At 39.6% G+C, this 21,820-nt stretch overlaps 1 protein-coding gene across 5 annotated transcripts in view; it reads left to right on the top strand.

The window, feature by feature from the left end:
• The window catches only part of CMSS1 (cms1 ribosomal small subunit homolog), a 370,501-nt gene that overhangs the window by 319,554 nt on the left and 29,127 nt on the right, over window positions 1-21,820 (top strand). For all 5 annotated transcript variants that reach the window (XM_054482990.2, XM_054482988.2, XM_054482993.2 and 2 more), the window contains one exon: window positions 13,245-13,333. In XM_054482990.2, the coding sequence (XP_054338965.1) occupies window positions 13,245-13,333 (89 nt within the window). The remainder of the gene's footprint in view (window positions 1-13,244; window positions 13,334-21,820) is intronic.

A 21,820-nucleotide genomic window follows, 5' to 3' on the forward strand; every position in this document is an offset into this window, starting at 1 on the left:
ATAGTCTTATTCATATACACACAGAGACAGAACAAAAGTAAATACCAAAATTAGAATGCTGGATATCTTTTACAGTAGGACTGTCTTTTTATAGTGGAACCAAATTTTTTTTTTTTTTTTTACTTTTCTGCATTTTCTAAAATCTCCACAATGAATATGTACTATTTTTATATGAAGGAAAAGGGTAAAAAAAGTTTTTAAAAATTATGATGCTATCAAATTTGTAGTATAGTATTGATAAACCAAGTCTTATTTTACTCTCTCTTGTTTATTTACTCCATTAGACTTACATCTCAGTGTTATCTCACCCCACCATGTAAGACTTTAGGGTTGTGGTTCTCGAAGATCAATCCAAACACAAATCATTATGTGAATACTTTTCGTATAGTTGGTAGTCAGTTGATAGGCTAATTCCTTAAGCCCAGTTTATCAATGGAAACTTTAAGGATGAAGCAATGAAGGACGCTGTCCTAAGCTATACCCAAAAACTCTGTAAGAAAAGGCTTTTTCCATTGAGAAGCTGGGTGAGAAAATTAAGCATTCTGAAGCAGGGCAGGTGAGCATTATACCTACCTTGAATGATTTACATTAAGGGGATACGTTATGTATTAATAGTATAATAGGTAGTTGAAGTCTCTGTGAATGCCAAAGGGTACTCTTAACAGAAGTACTGTGTTTCTTCCATTGTAAAACTTCTCTTCCTTGGGGTTACACTCTATAACAAGGGTGAGTGGATAGTAGGTCTAGATGTAACCTCATAGGCTTTTTTCTTATGAAATTTCTGTTCGGGGAAATTATGTAACTCACATGCCCACATGTGGGCCAGATTTATCTACTTTTTTTTTAATGTTACCCTATTCCTCTGTACTTAGCGTTCCATCTCACTCTGGAAATTTTGACGCATCCAGGGTATATAGCATTCTTAACAGAAGTTGGCCTGAACCAGAAGAGAATCATAAATCACAGCAGTATGATTTTATCAACCCACAATTAAGAAAACTGTGGCATAAAGTGGTTTGCTCAGGATCACAAAAATTAAAGCTAAAATTTAGGCCTTCTTCTGTTGCTGTTCTGGGAGCTGTTAACAGGTGTTCCGCAGTGAGGGGTTTGGGGATCAAATAAGTTCGAGGATGGCCTCATCTCCATTTCCTTACTTGGACAGTAGTAATCCATATTAATATATTAAAGAATCTCTGCAATAAGACAGATAATATTAATAAACCAGATGGATATAGGGAAAACAAGTATAAATCAGGACTAGCCAAGGCAAACCAGGATATATTTTCTTCCTAGCTAAAAGATAGGATGGGGTGGAAGGAGTGGTAGAGAGTTACTGACAGATATTTGAACTCAATTAGGTTTGGGTTTTTTTGGAGGAGGGAGGCTGCCGGCCACATGTAGATGAATGTTAGTTAAATATAACATACATTATTATGTGAAACTGGGCTCTACCCGTAAAGCCCAATGGATTCTAATAACCTGCTTAAAGACCAGTGCCACCAGCAAGCTGCTTGTTTTGCCTTCCAAATTTGAGAGGCAATATTGCATAGTAGTGAAGAGCAGACTTTGAATCAATACTGTGTAGGTCTAAATCCTGGCTCTCTTTCTTATTAACATTGAGCAGGTGCCTCCATTTCTACCTCTGTAAAACAGATTATAACAACAGTACCTGTCTCATAAGACTGATATGGGAATTAAATGAGTTATTTACAAAGAGCATTTAGAACAGTGCGTTGTACAAAATAAGGATTATGTAAGAGCTGTTATCATTAGAATTGGTTTCTATTCCAAGAATGAAGAATTTATATAGCAATGCTTCCAAATGTACAAGTATTCAGGCCCAAAATGCCACCACCAACATCCATGGCTCTATTCATTTAACTGTAAAAGTTGGGTAGAAAAGATTGAATTGAAATTGCTCATAGCTTCAAAACTGCCCCAAAATATATAAATGTTCAAACATTTAAAACAAACTAGGAAGGATTGGGAGCTTTAACACTGCCTGAAGTTGAGGTCATGTCACCTAAACCCCTGATGTGGACTAATGATTCCTGAGGAGCCTTCGTGTGTGTGTATGTGTGTGTGTGTGTGTGTGTGTGTGTGTGTGTGTGTGTGTGTTTAAGAGACAGGGTCTTGCTCTGTCACCCAGGCCTGGAGTACAGTGGCATCATCATAGCTCACTGTATCTTCGAACTCCTCAGCTCAAGTGATCCTCCTGCCTCAGCCTCCCAAGTTGCTGGGACTACAGATGCATATACCACTGCACCTCACTTCCTGTGTGCATATTTAAAAATAAATGAATACAGCATTACTAACCTGGAGCAGTCAAATTTTTAGAAAATAACCGTTAAGTTCTGCTGACTTGCAGCTAGTGACAGAAATTTTGTAGCATTTAAGCATCCCATAAAAAGTTGAGGCATTTTTCTTTAGTTGTGTTTTTCAAATGATCTTTTTTTTCTTAGTACTTTGCCTTCTGTCAAATTATCAGGACCCATGAAATGACTCCAGCTCAGTGTTTTACCATCCTAGTCGAAAAGTTCTAGCTTTAAAGTTTTCTGTGGGAACGGAAAACTTTAAAAATTTTGTAAGCAAACTCTACATCTGTTGCCTCAACTAGGAAAATAGGAGCATTATTGGAATGTACATCAGGCTATAGCTGTTGCCACTAAAAATGGCAAAATGAAAGGTGAAAAAGGATCACCCACTCTCCTTTCCAGTTCAGAGTGACAAGAAAACTTCTGATAGAGAGAATCAAATCACAAGGACTTATATCCAGAAGCATTTGTTTTGTTAAATCTTTTGGAGAGAAGAAGAGATCTTAAGGAACTTGAGAGATGGAGAAGATAGATCATGCCCAGTTTTTTGCCGTATGTTAGGCAGCAAAAAAGCAAAAAGGAAGAGATGATAACTAGAAAAAAAACAAACACAACTGGACTGGCGCCAATAGAAAGCCTGATGAAGCACCACACACCCACAGCTTTGAGTGGTCCTGTGTCCCGGCACCTGGACCCCAGGACTGCAGGACTTGAAGCCAGGAGGCTGAGGGCCGAACCTGCCTGAGCTCCTCCAAGCAGCCCCCTCAAAGCAACCGGATGCCTTGCAGTGGGCATGACAAGCCTGTCTTGGGTTTGCTGCTCCTCCTGGACTCTCCTTCAATGAATTCCTCATTTTCATACAGACCCTGCCCCATTTTCCTTTCCTAGTGAAAGTTGTAACTGCTTGCTACATTATCCCCTAAGACAGTCTTGTTTCTTGTTTCTGCCTTCAGAAGATCTTCACAGAGGAGGGAAAACCTGAGCTGAAGTTTAGAGGGTAGGGGTGAGATTTTGATGGAAAAGGAAAGGAGACAAGGATAAAGTGAGAACAGGCATGCTGAATAATTAGAGTAAATGAGAGATACACTTATAGGCCATATGATTATTTGATCATGGGGCCTAATTGACTATAAACCCTTCTTTTCTAGTCATAGCTTATCTGTAGTAATTATTTTGAAAAATGTGCAGAAGCAATAAAAGATTGACCTTCCTTCACTACACAACCTCTGTGAGTATAGGTGGATTCAGAATTGAGAGCCTCTTCCTCCTTGGCTAGGCTGCTCACTGCCTTTGCCTCCCCTTCCCTTCCCTGTGATCTGTGTTGCTGGCATGGCCTTATGGCCTTCACAGAGTTCAGTCTCAGGGTCCTGTTCTTTGGATATGGGAATTGTGTTCTTTCTCAGTGATGCTGGTGGGAGTCTCTTAATGAGCTGGGAACATGGTTCTTGAAGAGTAGTTCCCAGCCCTGGCCAAATAAAACATTCTGGCTCTTAGGGATTGAGTAATTTTAGCAAAACACTTTAGACTATTTAAGTACAGCTGTGTATCCAGCATTACTTTTCAGTGTGTATAATGTAGCTTTCCCAGAGAACAACTGATGACCTCTAGAAATACAGAACTTCCCCCACAAAATGATACTGAACTAAATAAAATGGATTTTTAAAAATAGAGCCACAACATGATGATAAAAGGAACAATTCTACAGGAAGTCATAACAATTCTAAAGTTGCATGCACCTAAGACAGCTATGCAATATGTAAATAAAAATTGGTAGAATTACCATAAAACACTGACAAGCTCAAAATGAGAGGGGAAGATGTTAATATACACCCCAATAATTGATAGATAAAAGAGATTAAAATTCATAAGCATGTAACTTGTTTTTTGTTTTGTTTTTTTTTTTGAGACAGAGTCTCGCTTTGTCACCCAGGCTGGAGTGCAGTGGTGTGATCTCGGCTCACTGCAAGCTCTGCCTCCTGGGTTCACGCCATTCTCCTGCCTCAGTCTCCCAAGTAGCTGGGACTACAGGCGCCCACCACCACGCCCGGCTAATTTTGGTTTTGTATTTTTAGTAGAGACGGGGTTTCACCATGTTAGGCAGGATGGTCTCGATCTCCTGACCTCGTGGTCTGCCTGCCTCGGCCCTCCAAAGTGCTGGGATTACAGGCTGAGCCACCATGCCCAATCAGCATGTAACGTTTTTTAAAACACAAGTTTATGATCATACATAGACATCTGTACCTAACAATTAGAAACTATATACTCAGAAATAGGCTACAGTAACCAAAACAGCATGGTACTGTTACAAAAACAGACATATAGACCAATGGAACAGAACAGCGACCTCAGAAATAACACCACACATCCTCAACCATCTGATCTTCGACAAACCTGACAAAAACAAGCAATGGGGAAATGATCTCCTATTCAATAAATGGTGCTGGGAAAACTGGCTAGCCATAGGCAGCAAACTGAAACTGGACCCCTTCCTTACAACTTATACAAAAATTAACTCAAGATAGATTAATGTCTTAAAAGTAAAACCCAAAACCATAAACACCCTAGAAGAAAACCTAGGCAGTACCACTCAGGACACAGGCATGGGCAAAGACTTCATGACTAAATCACCAAAAGCAATTGCATCAAAAGCCAAAATTGACAAATTAGATCTAATTAAACTAAAGAGCTTATGCACAGCAAAAGAAACTGTCATCAGAGTGAACAGGCAACCTATAGATTGGGAGAAAAATTTTGCAATCTACCCATCTGACAAAGGTCTAATATCCAGAATTTACAAGGAACTTAAACAAATTTACAAGAAAAAAACAACCCCATCAAAAAGTAGGCAAAGGATATGAACAGACACTTCTCAAAAGAAGACACATTTATGTGACCAACGGACATATGAAAAAAAGCTCAACATCACTGATCATTAGAGAAATGCAAATCAAAACCACAATGAGATACCATCTCACGCCAGTCAGAATGGCAATTATTAAAAAGTCAAGAAACAATAGATGCTGGCAAGGCTGTGGAGAAATAAAAACACTTTTACACTGTTGGTGGGAATGTAAATTGAAAGTTCAGCCATTCTGGGAGACAGTATGGCAATTCCTCAAGGATCTAGAACCAGAAATACCATTTGACCCAGCAATCCCATCACTGGATATATACCCAAAGGACTATAAATCATTCTACTCTGAAGACACAGCACACATATGTTTACTGCAGCACTATTCACAATAGCAAAAACATGGAATCAACCCAAATGGCCATCGATGATAGACTGGATGAAGAAAATGTGGTACATATATACCATGGAATACTACGCAGCCACAAAATGAATGAGATCATGTCCATTGCAGGGACATGGATGAAGCTGGAAGCCATCATCCTCAGCAAACTAACCCAGGAACAGAAAACCAAACATCACATGTTCTCACTCGTAAGTGGGAGTTGAACAATGAGAACACATGGACACAGGGAGGGGAACATCACACACCAGGGCCTGTTGTTGGGTGACGGGTGAGGGGAGGGAACTTAGAGGATGGGTCAATAGGTGCAGCAAACCACCATGGCACATGTATACCTATGTAACAAACCTGCACGTTCTGCACATGGATCCTGGCACGTAAAGTAAAACAAAATAAAATGAAAAGTTTAAACTCTTAAAAAACCCTTGAAACATTTTTTTAATTGATTAAAAATCCAGCCAGGAGGCCAGGCATGGCGGCTCACACCTATAATCCCAGCACTTTGGGAGGCTGACATGAGTGGATCACCTGAGGTCAGGAGTTTGAAACCAACCTGGTCAACATGGTGAAACCCTGTCTCTACTAAAAAAAAAAGCGTGTGTGTGTGTGTGTGTGTGTGTGTGTGTATGTATATATATGTGTATGTATATGTATATACATATACATACACACGTGTGTATGTTTATGTACATACATACATACACACACGTGTGTGTATGTATATATATGTGTGTATATATGTGTATATATATGTGTGTGTGTATATATATGTGTGTGTATATATATATATATATACACACACACACACACAAATTAGCTGGGCATGGTGGTGGGCACTTGTAATCCCAGCTACTCAGGAGGCTGAGGCAGGAGAATCGCTTGAACCCAGGAGGCGGAGGTTGCAGTTAGCTGAGATCGCGCCATTGCACTCCAGCCTGGATGACAAGAGCAAAACTCCATCTCAAAAAAAAAAAAAAAAAATCCAGCCAGGACAAGTTTCTATAAATAAAGTTCATCAGACCACTGCCATTTCCATTTGTTTATACACTGCCTAAGGCAGTGTATAAACTAGAACAGCAGAGTTGAGTAGTTATCAGTAATGTTCATATTACTCTGCAAACCCAACACCTACTTACCCTATGTCCTTTACCTTAAAAGTATGCTGATCCCACTGGGTGCAGTTACACAACTGTATGCATTAATCAAAATCCATAGAACTGTTCAGTAAAAGTTATTTTTAGTATATGTAAATTATTCCTCAATAAACCTCACTTTCAGAAATAATGATTGAAGCTAATTTCCATTAATTTGTAACACTTGCCCAACATCACACAACTAATAATTGCTGAAGCTGAGATTTGAACCCCAGATATTTTAAAACCCACAATCCATAATCTTCCACACTATCCTTGCTTCAAAAGAAGCTGCTTACAGCTTAATGAAATTTCCTTCTATTCCTCTATTATTTTGGTAAGAGGTCTCTTTGATGCTTTTATTTTTAAATCACTCCCCAGAAGTCCCCCACTTCCAGTCTCTGGTCATTACTGATCCTTTTTCCACCTCTATAGTTTTGCCTTTTCTAGAATGTTAAAATAAATAAAATCATGCATTATATAGCTTCTTGGGCCTGGCTTCTTTTGCTTGGCATCATGCTGTTGAAATTCATCCATGTTATGTTTTCTGTTCTTTTTCTTTCTTCCTTTTTTAGAAATGGGGTCTCACTATGTTGCCCAAGCTGGTCTTGAACTTGTGGCTTCAAGGGATTCTCCTGCCTCAGCCTCCCTAAGCACTGGGATTGTAGGCGTGAGCCACAACCCTAGCCTGTTGTTCTTTTCTTGACTATGAGAACTAATAAAGACAGAGGAGCAAGGTTGCTCGCCAGGGCAGATGTAGGTTTTTCTGAGGCCTGAGCTTATGCAATTTCATGGGCCCTCTCTTAGAAGAAGAATGCAAAATTCCTGATACAAAATTAAGTATAAAAGAAAAAAAATTAAAAATTAGATATGAAAGAAGTTATTTTAAATAAGAAAAAAATAACAGTACTGCTCCAACCACAGCAATTGTGAAAATTGGTATTTTACTCATCCTCATCAAATAAAGAAAAAACATACAGTTTCTTTTCAGTCATATACAGTGCACCATCTACTATATGTATCCTACAGGAGAGATGTTCAATTTCAAATAGGCAAAAATGAGAACCTAATTCTCTACTTACAGTTTTACATTTTTTATGATTGGAAGAATCTTCCACTGACTAGTTTGAGGTTTCCTACATTCCAAACCTGGTTCCTCCTCCACTTCCCACATGGTTCTAGGGACTGATGCTCTAGGCACATCTGTGTCATGATCTACACCCTCTAGCCTTGCCCACTTTGTGTCAGAATGTCTGGCGAGTTAGCACAGGGTGTCTAGTGCAGGATGCCAGCACTAGAACAGCTAGCAATCATTTGATCATAGACAAAAGTGATTGCAAACCACATAAAAATCCCATTAAATTCAAACTAAATGTATGTGCAACTAGCTTCCTCTAAATGGATCCCCAAAAATGCTCCCAGCCGTCCAGCACTACTCCCTGGGAGATACATGGCAGGAGAATTCTGAGTGGAAACAGACAATGGTCTTAACATATTGTGGTGAAGACGGCGGTCTTAACATACTCTTTTGCACATTTTAAAGAACAATTGACTGTATGATCCCATTGCCAGGGTCCCTCCCAGTGTCTTCAAGGGTTTATGCAAGCAAGTACCTGAAAACTTAAGGAAAATGATGGGAAACTGGACTTCAGATACTTATCAAAAAGAAGATGAAGGTAGGGATTGAGGGAAAGAGAAGATGTGCAGCCTTCTGTTTTCGTTTGCTGTTGTTGCCAGGGGTTGAAAAAGGACAGTGTACTTGATGACTCCTCTTTTGGAATAACTTAACCAATCCCATCTGGCAGTGTCTTTTTTTTTAAGTAGACTCTTCAAGGAGTTGGGGAAGAGGCAGTGCAGTCTTAGTGACTCCACTTAACTGGCTGAATCAACCACTGGAACTGAGTGGCACAGGCCCAGCTTAGCCTCCTCGAATCCCAGCAGTCCTGGAGGAACCTGAGTACTGGAGCCAACCTGGCTAGATTGGGTCCCCATACTTTTCTTTCAATATTCTCTTAATGGAAATCACAGAACTAGCATCCTTACTTCAGAAAAGCAGTTTTCTCTTTTGGAATCAAAAAACATCACAGGCTAAGGAAACAACTAAATTATCCAATTTACAGTGATATAAGATTATCTCATTTTATATGTTAAAAGGTGTCAGAGAAAATAACTTTTTGAAACAAGAAGTAACTCAGATTTGGAGCATTTTATTAGCAAGGCATTTTAAATCTTTCTCATAGTTTTGGTTGCATAAGTGTCACACATCTTTAAAAATATGTTACAGTCAGCCCTCCATATTCATGGGCTCTGCATATGTAGATTTCACCAACCACAAATCAAAAATATTTGAAAAAAAGTTTATCTTTACTATGTACAGACTTTTTTCTCTTGTCATTATTCCATAAACAATACACTGTAACAACTCTATACATAGTATTTATATTGTATCAGGTATTATAAGTAATCTAGAGATAATTTAAAGTATACAGGAGAATGTACATAGGTTGTATGCAAATACTACATCATTTTATATCAGGAACTTGAGCATCTGTGGATTTTGGTAGGTGAAACAGGTCTAGAACCAATCCCCCACAGATACCAAGGGACTACTGTATTTATTTTCAACTAGATTGCTTAAATATAGACTGTGTTCTTCAGCTAGCAGATTCTGAGGAATGGAGGAATACAGAGTTTCTATTTTTTAAGATCATTCACTGATTTTTAAACATTTATGGGGCTGATCCTGACATTTATTTGTAGGTCATTCTTTTTACCTCAAAGTATTTTTATGATATGAGGAAATTTGTATAAGGGATTAAATGCTTTACATAGAGAATATATGTTACTTTATAATAAAAATGTAAATAAAGCAATAGGTATGGGGAGTCCTTTTTACTTTTAGTCAACACTGGGTCAAGTACTTTGGGCACTCATATGTACCCTCAGAGAGTTTACAGTTCAGATGGAGAGAAAACCTAACATTTATGCAACACCAGTACACATTGTAAGACAAGGTAAAATTATGTGCCAATTTACAAGGTACAGGCCGCCAACAGTGTAGAAAGAAGTACAGAGGCAAGAGGAAGAAGGAGAAACATAGTTTCCCTTAAGGATCCCAGATGAAGATGGGTTGGAGAATATTAAGAGAAAGGAGCCCCCATTGATGGAAGCCAATATAAGAATTTTCACAGAACTAGGGGTAGCCTTTAGATTTCTTGGGATTTTTTATGTACACAATCATGTTATCTGCAAATGGAGGCAGTTTGCTATCTTCCTTTCTAATGTATATGCCTTTTATTTCCTTTTCTTATCATATTGCACTGGTTAAAAGTTCTAGCACTGTGTCAAATAAGACTGGTAGAGCGGACATCCTTGCCTTGTTCCCAGTCAGGAGCAAAGCTTTGGCCTTTCATTATTAGCCATAATGTTGCTGAAAGTTTTTTTACATGCTGTTTATCAATTTCAATTCTTTTTAAATTTGTTAATGTTTTATGGCCTAGAATATAGTCTGTCTTGGTATACCCTCTGTGATACTTGGAAAGAGTGTGTATTCTGCCGTTGTTGATTGGATTCTTCTACAAATGTTGATTATATCCTATTGCTTAATGGTGCCACTCAGTTCTATATCTTTGCTGATTTTCTATCTAGTCATTCTCTCAATTTTTAAGAGAGGACTGTTAAAGTTTACAAGTCAATTATGGACTTATCTATTTCTCATTTTATTTCTACTAGTTTTTGCTTCACATGCTTTGTACTTCTACAAAGCATGGAGAGCCTGCTGTTTGGTGCATACACATTTAGGATTGCTATGTCTTCTTGACCGATTACCCTTTATCATTATATAATGTCTCTCTCATTCTCTGGTAATTTTCTTTGCTCTGAAGTCCACTTTCCCTGAAATTAATATAGCCACTCCTGCTTTCCACTGACCAATATTTTCATATTATGTCTTTTTTCATCCCTTTGCTTTCTATTTGCCTGTATCATTATATTTGAAGTAAGTTTCTTATAACAGCATATAGTTCAGTCATATTTTTTAATTCATTCTGTCAATCTCTGTCTTTAAATTGGTATGTTTGGGCTATTTACATTTAATATATTCATTGATATGTTGGGGGTTTAAATCTGTGTATATGTTTTTTTCTTTTGTTTGTTGACTAATTTTTGCATCTCTGTGCGGGAGAGGAGTAGGGGTTGGTCCCCTATCTTCCTATGGGTTACTTGAACATATTGCAGAAGCCCACTTTGATTTATCTCAGTGTTTTTGAGTACATCTCTCTATGTAGCCTTTTTAATGGTTGCTGAAACTATTAGTGTGGATTTGGCCTCATTACTGCTGGGTGATGTAGAAAGTCGTAACTCTCCACTAGGCCTCCTCTGACACCATCCCAGTGGGATAGGAAAGATATACTTCATTACAGCCAGGAGGGGATGGAAGTCCAGGCTCCTCATGTGGTCACCATTGATACTGCAGTGGTGGTGGTGGTGGTGGCAGTGGGGGATGGATGAGGGCTCATTACCACCCTCTGGGGATAAAAATCCCAGCTCCCAGTTTGTCTCCAACATCACCCTGGTAGGAGATGGAGCCTTGAGGGGTCCATCATGGGGTGCCTCATTACACCCTGTCAAGGGTGGAAGTCTAGGCTCCCCATTCTGTCTTTGGTGGTGAGGATGAGGTCATAGTTTTTTCTGTGGTGTTTGGCTACAGTCAAGTGGTTATTGTCTGAAAGGTTTTAGTCCTGCTAGGCTTCCTCTTTCTTGGTCATTTTGGTAGAGAGAGCAGACTTTTGTTGGGGCTTTTTTGGTCGGCTTCCATTGGCATTTCCAGGTAGCTACCTTCTTCAGCTCCTAGTCTGGGATAATGAGGCAAAAAGATAACCCAGGGAGTTTGCTATTGATTTATTCTTGGTCCCTAAAATCTCTAGCTGGTCTGCTATCTTCTCTCCACCTTTCAGAGTCTTTCTATTTTTTTAAATATGTAATGTCTAGGATTTTTCATTGTACTTCGCCAGAGGGATAGGGAACAGTGTAACTACTACAGCTATCTTCCTAGAAGCAGAGATCCTATAAATACTTTAATGACAATTTAATTGTTCATTTTTGAAGGCCCTGTTAATCTGCCTGCTATTTTTCACTACACCGTTGGGTAGGCTTTTTTTCTCATGCTACACACTTAAAAGTATACATATTAGGCTGGGCATGGTGGCCCATGCCTGTAATCCCAGCACTTTGGGAGGCCGAGGCAGGCGGATCACCTGAGGTCAGGAGTTCAAAACCAGCCTGGCTAGCATGGCGAATCCCTGTCTCTACTAAAAATACAAAAATTAGCCAGGCACCAGGCATGGTGGTGGGTGCCTGTGATCCCAGCTACTCGGGAGGCTGAGGCAGGAGAATCGCTTGAACCAGGGAGGCGGAGGTTGCAGTGAGCTGAGATCACAGCTTTGCACTCTAGCCTGGGCGACAGAGAGAGACTCCGTCTCAAAAAAAAAAAAAAGTATACATATTAGTCAGGGTTCTCCAGAGAAACAGAACCAACAGGATTATATAAAGAAAGAGATTTATTCTAAGGAATTGGCTCACGTGATTATGGAGGCTAGCCAGCCTAGCCCTAAGATCTTCATGGCAAGTTGGCAAAATGGAGATCCAGGAGAGCTGATAGTTTAGTTCTAGTCCTAGTCCAAAGGCCTTAAAACTAGAGAAGATGATACAGTTTTAATCTAAACATGATAGGCTTGCGACCCAGGAAGAGCTGGTGTTTCAGTTCAAGTTGAAAGGCAGGAATAATTCTCCCTTACTCAAAGATAGGTCAGTGCTTTTATTTCAACCAATTGGATGAGGCCCACTCACATTATGGAAATTAATCTGTTCTATTCAGTCTATCCATTTAAATGTTAATCTCTAAAAATACCCTCACAGCAACACCCAGAATGTATGACCAAATATCAGGGCACCCCATGGCCCAGTCAAGTTGACACATAAGATTGACCATCACAGTATGCAAACATTTAAAAGCTCAGGCCTAACAAAATGGTTAAGTTGGACCTAAATATGAACTCTGACAGAACATGTTCACATATTCACATTTGAGGCTCACTTTGAGATATACAGAGAAACTCAAGGGAATGAGTAAAGTCTTTCATAGAGTCTGTGAAGCATAGTGTTAAACATGTAGTAACCACTCAATAATTCTAGCCCTGACCACTTATTATTGTCATCATAAGACAGCCTTTTGTCATTGTAAACTCTTAATAAATACCATTTTTTAAAGGCTGTAAAACGTCCTCTTGTATGAGTGTTCTATAATAAAACATTCCCTCCTAAGGTGACACATCTAAGTAATCTTTAGTTTTTCAGTTTTATAAATGAGATTGCCATCTTAGTGCTTAAATATCTGTTTTACTTTGGACCATTTCCTTAAGTGCAGCTTGTTTGAGGTAGAATTAAAAAGTGAAGAGATAGAACCTTCTAGAAAGATGGTACCAAGATTGCACTAGCAATGAGAGAGAGAGACTTTTTGAATTTTCAAACTTTGTATTTTCTAGAAGCATCAGATGGTGAAGGAGGAGGAGACGCAGAAGTGATGCAGCAGGAGACAATTCCAGTTCCTGTACCTTCAGAGAAAACCAAACAGGTGAGGGGTCACTGTGGGAGAGCCACCACTGTTAAGTTCTGAAATCAGCCTTTTCCTCCTCTCTATTGAACTCCCCATGTCCTAATATCGGTTGTTGGTGGGATTTAAAAGAGCCTTTTACTTTCTTCCCTTTGGAAGGGCCATGGGCCATGCTTCCTTCATTGTAAACCAGCAAGGTCTGTTTTTTGCCCTAATTCTTTTTCTTTTTTTTTTTGAGACAGGATCTTGCTTTATCACCTAGGCTGTAATACAGTGGCACAATCATGGCTCAAGCAATCCTCTTACCTCAGCCTCCCAAGTAGCTGGGATACCACAGGCATGCACCACCACACCCAGCTAATTTTTTTATGTTTTGTAGAGATGAGGTTTCTCGGTGTTGCCCAGGCTGGTCTCAAACTCCTGAGCTCAAGCAATCTACCCGCCTTGGCCTCCCAAAGTGCTGGGATTACAGGTGCGAGCCACTGCTCCTGGTTCTTAATGTTTTTTAACTATATAAATGCATTTCACAATAATATCTTAGATTCTTACATCACATTTTTGCCAAAAATCCAGCCTTATGCTTTTGGGTACAGCTCCTAAAAGGAGACAAATAGCATAAAGATAGAGAAGATTATCACACACTCAAGTGCATGATTACAAAACCAGGCCATGCTGCCAGCAGGCTCCTGGGACCTTATTTCTGCCCAGCATTATGGTCTGTCATATGCATTCTTAACAGGGGATTTGTGGTCTTTGCATTAGCAGAATTGGCCATTTGGATAATCTTTTTTCCTAAACCTGTGACCTTTTATTGCCTTTTTAATCTTCCTACTGACTTTAGAAATGCCACTCACATCCATTTGTAGCTTTTTCTCATTGGGTTTCCATCAAACCTGATTGGTATTTAGTTTGGTGCAAAAGTAATTGTGGTTTTTGCCATTACTTTTAATTTTAAAAAATTACTTTTGCACCAACCTAATAAATCTATGTGATTTGGGGTTTTGTTTGTTTGTTTTTGAGATAGGGTCTTGCTCTGTTGCCCAGGCTAGAGGACAGTGGCACAATCATGGCTTACTGCAGGCTCAACCTCCCAAACTCAAGTGATCCTCCCACCTCAGTCTCCTGAGCAGCTGGGACTATCGATGTGCACCACCACACCGGCTAATTTCTTTATTTTTTTGTAGAGATGAGGTCTCACTATGTTACCCAGGCTGGTTTCGAACTTCTGGGCTCAAGTGATCCTCTTTCCCTTGGCCTCCCAAAGTGCTGGGATTACAGGCATGAGCCACAGTGCCTGGCTTATGTGTGATTTTTTTAAAGGACTGTCTACTACCAATCCAAAGTTACTATATTTTTCATTGCAACAATTTGGGGTCTTATTCTTATTGTAGGTGCTTTAAACTCATTACACCAGAGTGTTATTCTACCCAAAGTTTGTGAGCCAGCTCAGGATAACTGTGAGAAGCAATTTAGTGTAGTGTTGCTTAACTTGCCCCCCCAAGTGGACAAGTTAAATTTGCCTGTGACTCAGTCACCTTCTTGGTAAATGATAACAATTATGTCTTCCTCACAGAGTTGTAATGATGATTAAATGAGACTGTACTTGATAAGCACTTCAGACAGTGGTTATCAGAGAGTAATCACTGAAGTGTTAATTACTATATAGTTAATAATTATATTATAATCTTTTTTATTTTGTCCATTATTTTTTCTTCCTGGGAAGGGACATGCAGAAAGGTATACATGTTTAATATATAATCATCTTGGTTTTTTTTTCTCCAACCATTAAATATTTTGCTCAAAGGCCCTATACTAGTTTTAGTTTTAATCATTCTTCCGGAAACCTACAGGGTAACACATCCGTAGCTCTTCAATTTATTTCCTCAAGGTGGGGTTTAATTTTTCCCTAGCTTATCCCACTAATCAATCCATAGTCACGCCCTCTTTGACTTTTACCTCTAATCAGTGTCTACCTACAGGACTTACTTGCACGTAGTCTTCTTCATACTCCACTGGCTTTCGTTTTTTCTTGCTTTCCCCTTGATTTTCTTCTTGTTTGTTCCTTGCTCTTTCTGGACTCATTGGTAAAACAATAAAGACGTTTTATTGAGCAGTTAATACTGTTACTGTATAAGGCACACTGTAACATAATCCTCACAGCATCCCTAGGAGGTAGATGGTACCCACTTTACAAAGAACCAGAGGCTCAGAGACACAGGTTCTGGGGGTCATGGCCCATCTGCTTGGCTGTGAGCCAGGCTCCAAGGATACTGTTGCTTTCACTTCCCTTTTTACCTGTCCTCTCTCTTTCAGCTCAGGAAATGGATTAACCGTGTTCTCATGTGTTTTGTTGGTCACATGCCATTGCTATTTTCTGCCAAGCAAAAAAATAATTACAAAACCTGAAGCTGTTACTGCCCCCTTTTAATCACCTTTCTCTTGCTTTAATTTCTTTCACCACCAAATTGCTTTGAAGAGTCCAAGTCCTCGGTAAGCAAAATGCCCTAACCCTTTTCTCCAATCCTATCCTAATTTCCTTGGCCAGAGAAATATCATTTTTCTCTGAATTGACATAAGAATCTGCATGTGCTCCTCTGCCTCATATGAATGTTGCCCATCTTGGTCCCTGCTTATCCCCAGAAGGCTCACCTCAAGGACAGATTTTATCTGTGCGTCTCCACAGTGCCTGGCATGGAACCTTGCCCTTAATTGGCACTCATTATTTGTGAAATGAAGGAATGAATGACCATACCGGTATCCCAGTTTTCTCATGACTCTTCCCATCTCAGCACTTTGTCCCAGCTTGTGAGCTGTCCCCTCCCTGACACAGCTGCCTGCAGAGGTCTCTTGGGGCCTTGTGATGCCCTGTCCCTCCTCCAGCCACATCCCTGATTTCCCAACACAATTCCCTCCTTGAAAGGCTCCTCCATCTTGACATTCAGGGCTGGGGTCTGTCCTTTCCATCCGTGCCTGCCCACACAGTCCCTCCAGCTCCCCTGTGGCCTCCTTCGTCCTCTCTCTCCCACTGCTCTTCTCCCTCTGGAACTCATCCCACCACCCCAAGAATGACTTACTTGTCAGGCATACTGTCTGTCCTTTCAGGAGTCCTTCTCTAATTGTTTACACGCATAGAACTTGAGTCTCCAGCTGGTTCGTAAGTCCCTTGGGGCCAGGGTTTCTTTTGTGTCCACTATAGTACCTAACACAGTTTTGGGCTCTTATTTGGCAGACGTGGCCGGATGTATGTTTTCTAAATATAACTGCATTTTTTCTGGATTAATTTTTTAAAAATGTTATGCTATATTTAAATTTTAGATTTGTTTCAACTTTGCTTAAGACTGTACTATTCTTTCAGTTTTTCTTTATGCTTGTACAGGAACTACTTGGCATGATGCTGTCAGCTGTAATATACATTTAGGCTTTAATATCACCAGGCAAGAGCATCTGTCAAGATAGATGATGTTCCCTCCTTTGCCATGGCTGGGCCTCACATTTGTGTCACTGAATACATGCCTCTAGTTTGTTCAGTATTTTAAGCAGCAGATTTATAACTTTAAAGTTTTTAAATCCATGCAACTACCTCATCTCTAGCAACCATTTCACATCTAAATAATCATCCTTGGCCTGCTTAATAATGTGAGTATAAAGATTTGCCAACAGTTCTTTTTCCCCCAGTAATCACTTCCAAAATAAATGATGAATTCCCTACTCCTAGAGATTGCATCACCCTCTTCCCTCTTCAGCATCAGTCATTTCAGAGCCAGCCCTAGTGACTTTGTAATTATGGTTCCCAGAATATAAACCCTTATGAAGGATTTTTTGACTTTTCCTTGATGCTTCCATGATGTCAGTAACATTTCAGTGGTTCCATGACCCATCTTCTCCTGCTCAGAGACCACAGTGGACTTCTTTTTTCTTCTGCTGGCCTTTGTTTATCTCCTTTAATCATAAAGGAATCTTCACCAGGAGTGTTTCTCCCTTTCCCTTCTTACTCTCCTTTCTCTACTATTGTATTTTCTTGCTACTGCTTTATTTGAGCATTGGTCATTTCATATTTCTTCCACTCTTCATCTCCAAGATTATGCTTATCTGTTGTTGAAAGAAAACAGGAATATGTCCTATTCATTCTCTGATTCACCTTTTTCCTTTTCATTATGGTTTCTCAGTTCTGTTCTTTGTATTAATCTATTGTTTCATTGACAAATTGCCCAAAAGTTAGAAGCTTAAAATAAAACAAAAACATTTATTATCTCAGTTTCTGTTATCTCACAGACATGGCTTAACTCAGTGCCTCTGGCTCTGCATCTCTTATCAGGTACTAGCCAAGTTGTGGGCTGGGGTTGGAGGCTCAGCTGGGGAGAGTTTACCTTGCAGCTCACTTGTGTGGTTGTTGGCACGTCTCAATCTCTCACTATTTGAGCCTCTCCACAGGGTTGCCTCACAGCATTGCAGCTGCCTTTCCCCAGGCCGAGTGATCCAAGAGGGAACCAGCAAAAGCACCCAAGACAGAAACCACAATCTTTTTATAGTTTATTCTCAGAGTTGACACCTCGTCACTTCTGCCATATTAAGCAAGTTAGTAAATCCAGTCCACATTCATGGGGAAGAGATTACAAAGGAATATGAGTACCGGGAGATCGAGATCATGAGGAGCTATCCTGGAATCTGGCTGCCACATTCTTCCTCTGGCCCGCCAATAACTTACGTCCCTTCAATGTGCAGAATATACTCACCCCTCCAAGGATTGCAAAGTCTCATCCCATTGCAGTGTGAGCTCAATATCCAAAATCTTGTCATCTAAATCAGGTCCAGGTGCAGCTGGGGCTCCTCAGTTTTAATTCCTTAAGTACAGCTCTTTGAGTACATTTCTTCTTCTTAACCTACGAAACTAAAGAGACAAGTTACCTCTCCCACATGCTCAACACACAGTGGTGGGACAAGTGTAGTATAACCTTTATTGACATTTCTATTCAAAAGAAGGCAAATAGGAGGCACATGGAGTCATTGGTACACAGCATTCTGAAGGCCATCCAAGCAAATATCAGGAGTTTATTTATTAAGTCTCGAGGCCTAAGAGTAATTCTCCATGGTTCTTGGCTCTGCCCTTGGGGCTTTGTTTTGTTCTCCAATTATCCTCTTCTTTTTTTTTTTCTATTAAAAGCAGAATGGGTTTGCAACTGAGCAGCTAATGCAGCCTGCTTCTTGACAGAATTCTCCGTGTCCAAAGGCCTCTGTTCTCATTGTTCTCTGACTCTCTCAGCCCAAACTAGTGGTATTTCTGCATATATACCTCCTTTAAAAACTGTGGGTGTCACCTGTGATGCTTCTGGGGGTTCACTCCATTAGGCAGAAGTCACACCCCTAATCTCTTCTCTACCTTGGGCCCTTGCTGAGAGAATATGAGGCAATATCCCTTAAGCTTCCTAGAGGCATCTTGTTTAAGAAAATCTGTGAGTACACCCTTAATTTCTTTAAAGCGCTCCTATGTAACTGAATAGTATTCTGAGGCACCATCTTTTCTTCTGAGGTCTTAACGAATGGTTTTAAGTCACACCCTTGATTTCATCTTTAATATTCCTTCTCTCAATTTAGCTGCTTCCTTTTTCATTTTACTGTAAGACCCAAGAAGAAATCAGGTGTCACCTTCAACACTATTTGAAAATCTCCTTAGCTAGATTACCCTTGCCAATAGACACATTTTCCATATAATTTCAGAAAACTGTATTGCTAAACTTTCTACCACTGCATAACAAAGAGTCCCTTTCCTTCAGTTTCCAATAAGATTTTTCTTTCTTCAAGCCCTCACCTTCCATGTCTTCAAAGTCCAAAATTTCATAGTGTTGTTCAAGCACATTCTTCATCAATCACTTTACTTTTGACACATTTCAGAGTAGTTTGCAAAATCAGGACACTCACTCCAGATACTTCAGCATGCATATCACTGACTAATGTTTAATATTTGTCTTAAAGTATGTATATTTTCTTTTGAGGTAAAGTTAATATACAATAAATGTACAAATGTCAAATATACCATTCAATGAATTTTGACAAATAAATACAACTATGTAATTCAAAGCCCAATCTGGACTGAAAAAACAGGATCATCACCCCCAGAATCCTTTCATGCCACCTGGGTCTATCACCATGCTAAATTCCTTGCCTCAGAGGCAACAACTGTTCTGATATTTTTTCTAAAAAATTAATTTTGCCTGTTCTAAAATGGCATATAAGTGGAATCATACAGTTACACGCTGTTTTGTTTAAGGCTTCTTTCATTCGACACAGTATTATTTAGATTCCTCCATGTCAGTGTATAGTATTTCATTCCTTTTTATTGCTGAGCACATTAAGTCTGCTAGGGCTGCCATAACAAAATGCCACAGACTGGGTGGCTGAAACAGCAGTTCTGAAAGCTAGAAGTCTGCAATCAAGATGTCTACAGGTGTGGTTTCTCCTGAGGCGTCTCCCCTTCACTTGCAGATGGCCTTCTCACTATCCCTTCACATGGTCTTTTCTCTGTCTGTGCATATCCCTGGTGTCTCTTCTTCTTATAAAGACACCAGTCACATTGAATTGAGGCTCCACCCTTATGACACCTCATTTAACCTTAGTTGCCTCTTTAAAGGCCCTATCTCCAAATATAGTCACATTGGGGGTTAGGGTTTTAACATATGACTTTCAAGGCAATACAGTTCAGTTTAGAACACTGAGTAATATTCAGTTATACAAATGTACCATTTTGTTTATCCATTCCTCTATTGAACACCTGAGGCTATTTCTTTTTTTTTCTTTTTTTTTCTTTTTTTTTTTAAGATGGAGTCTTGCTGTGTCGCCCAGGCTGGAGTGCAATGACACAATCTCAGCTCACTGCAACCTCTGCCTCCTGAATTCGAGTAATTCTCCTACCTCAGCACCTGAGTAGCTGGGATTACAGGCATCTGCCATCATGCCTGGCCAATTTTTGTATTTTTGTAGAGACGGGGTTTCACCTTGTTGGCGAGGCTGATCTTGAACTCCTGACCTCAGGTGATCCGCCCATCTGGGCCTCCCAAAGTGCTGGGATTACAGGCGTGAGCCACCCCAGCCTGGGGCTATTTCTTGTTTGGCACTATTGTGAATAAATCCACCATGAATATTCACATACAAGTTTCTTAGGGAATGGTTTTTAAGGTTTTTTATTTTTTTTTACATTTTTAATTGACACATAATAATTCTACGTATTTATGGGGTACATAGTGATGTTTGTATAGTGCTCACATCAGGGCAGAAACGTATATTTTTATTTCTCTTTAGTAAATACATGACACTTGCTGAGTCATCTTCAGTTTTATAAAAAAACTGCCAGATCTTTTTCCTATATAATGTATCATTTTGCACCCCCACCATCAGTGTGTGAGAGTTTTGGTTGCTGTATATCCTTGTCAACATTTGGAGTTATTGGCCTTTTAATTTTCGACATTTTGGTGAGTGTGTATTGAATAATTTTGACCATGTCCAAAAGAAACTAAAAGCCACTTCTAAGTTGTTTTTATCTTTATAATGAACATGCTTGTTTTGTTGTAAAATGGCAATTTAAATTTTTTTATTTTTACCAACCTAATAATCATACATATATTTTTTAAAAATATCAGCTGGGCATGGTGGCTCATGCCTGTAATCCCAGCACTTTGGGAGGCTAAGGCGGTCAGATCACTTGAGGTCAGGAATTCAAGACAAGCCTGGCCAATGTGGTAAAACCCCAACTCTACAAAAAATACAAAAAGTAGCTAGGCATGGAGGCACACCCCTGTTATCCCAGCTACTCCAGAGGTTGAGGCATGAGAATCACTTGAACCCGGGAGGCAGAGGTTGCAGTGAGCTGAGATCGTGACACTGCACTCCAGCCTAGGCAACAGAATGAGTAAGACTCTGTCTCAAAAAATAAAAATTTAAAAAATTTAAAAATCAAACAGTATTACTTATTTACTAAGAGAAAACTTCAGCTTCTCTAGCTTTTTTCCTTACTTTCTGCCTTACCGTTTACACGGGTATTTCTTGACTTCTCGATTTCTGACGTAATCTACTGACATCCTGACATAGCATATGAGGACATGGTTCTCCCATCTATTATACTTCCTGTTTCCTCACCAACTGCTACCTCCTCTGCCAACAAGATACCACATTTTGGTCAAAATAGTTGTCACTATTACATCATTATGACGATGGAAATATTGTTCAACACTGAGAGAAAGAAGCTATAACCATTCCTCCTTTATTATACAACTCTTTATTTTCATGGCATTAACAGTTGCTTCATTTCTTTATTTGCCTGGCTTGCTCTGTTCCTATTGTTAATTGTTTCCGTATGTTCCAACATCTCTTCCACATGCCCATGAATAATATTTTCCATATGCTCAAATAGATTAGTTGTTTTGTTTTGTTTTGTTTTGCTGCAAAACTCCGTATTTCTATTTCACTCCAAACTGGTTATTCTCCAGGCCCACTGAACAATTGAGACCTCTTAACTGT

This window comes from Pongo pygmaeus, chromosome 2 (assembly GCF_028885625.2).
Source record: "Pongo pygmaeus isolate AG05252 chromosome 2, NHGRI_mPonPyg2-v2.0_pri, whole genome shotgun sequence".
Lineage (NCBI taxonomy): Eukaryota > Metazoa > Chordata > Mammalia > Primates > Hominidae > Pongo > Pongo pygmaeus.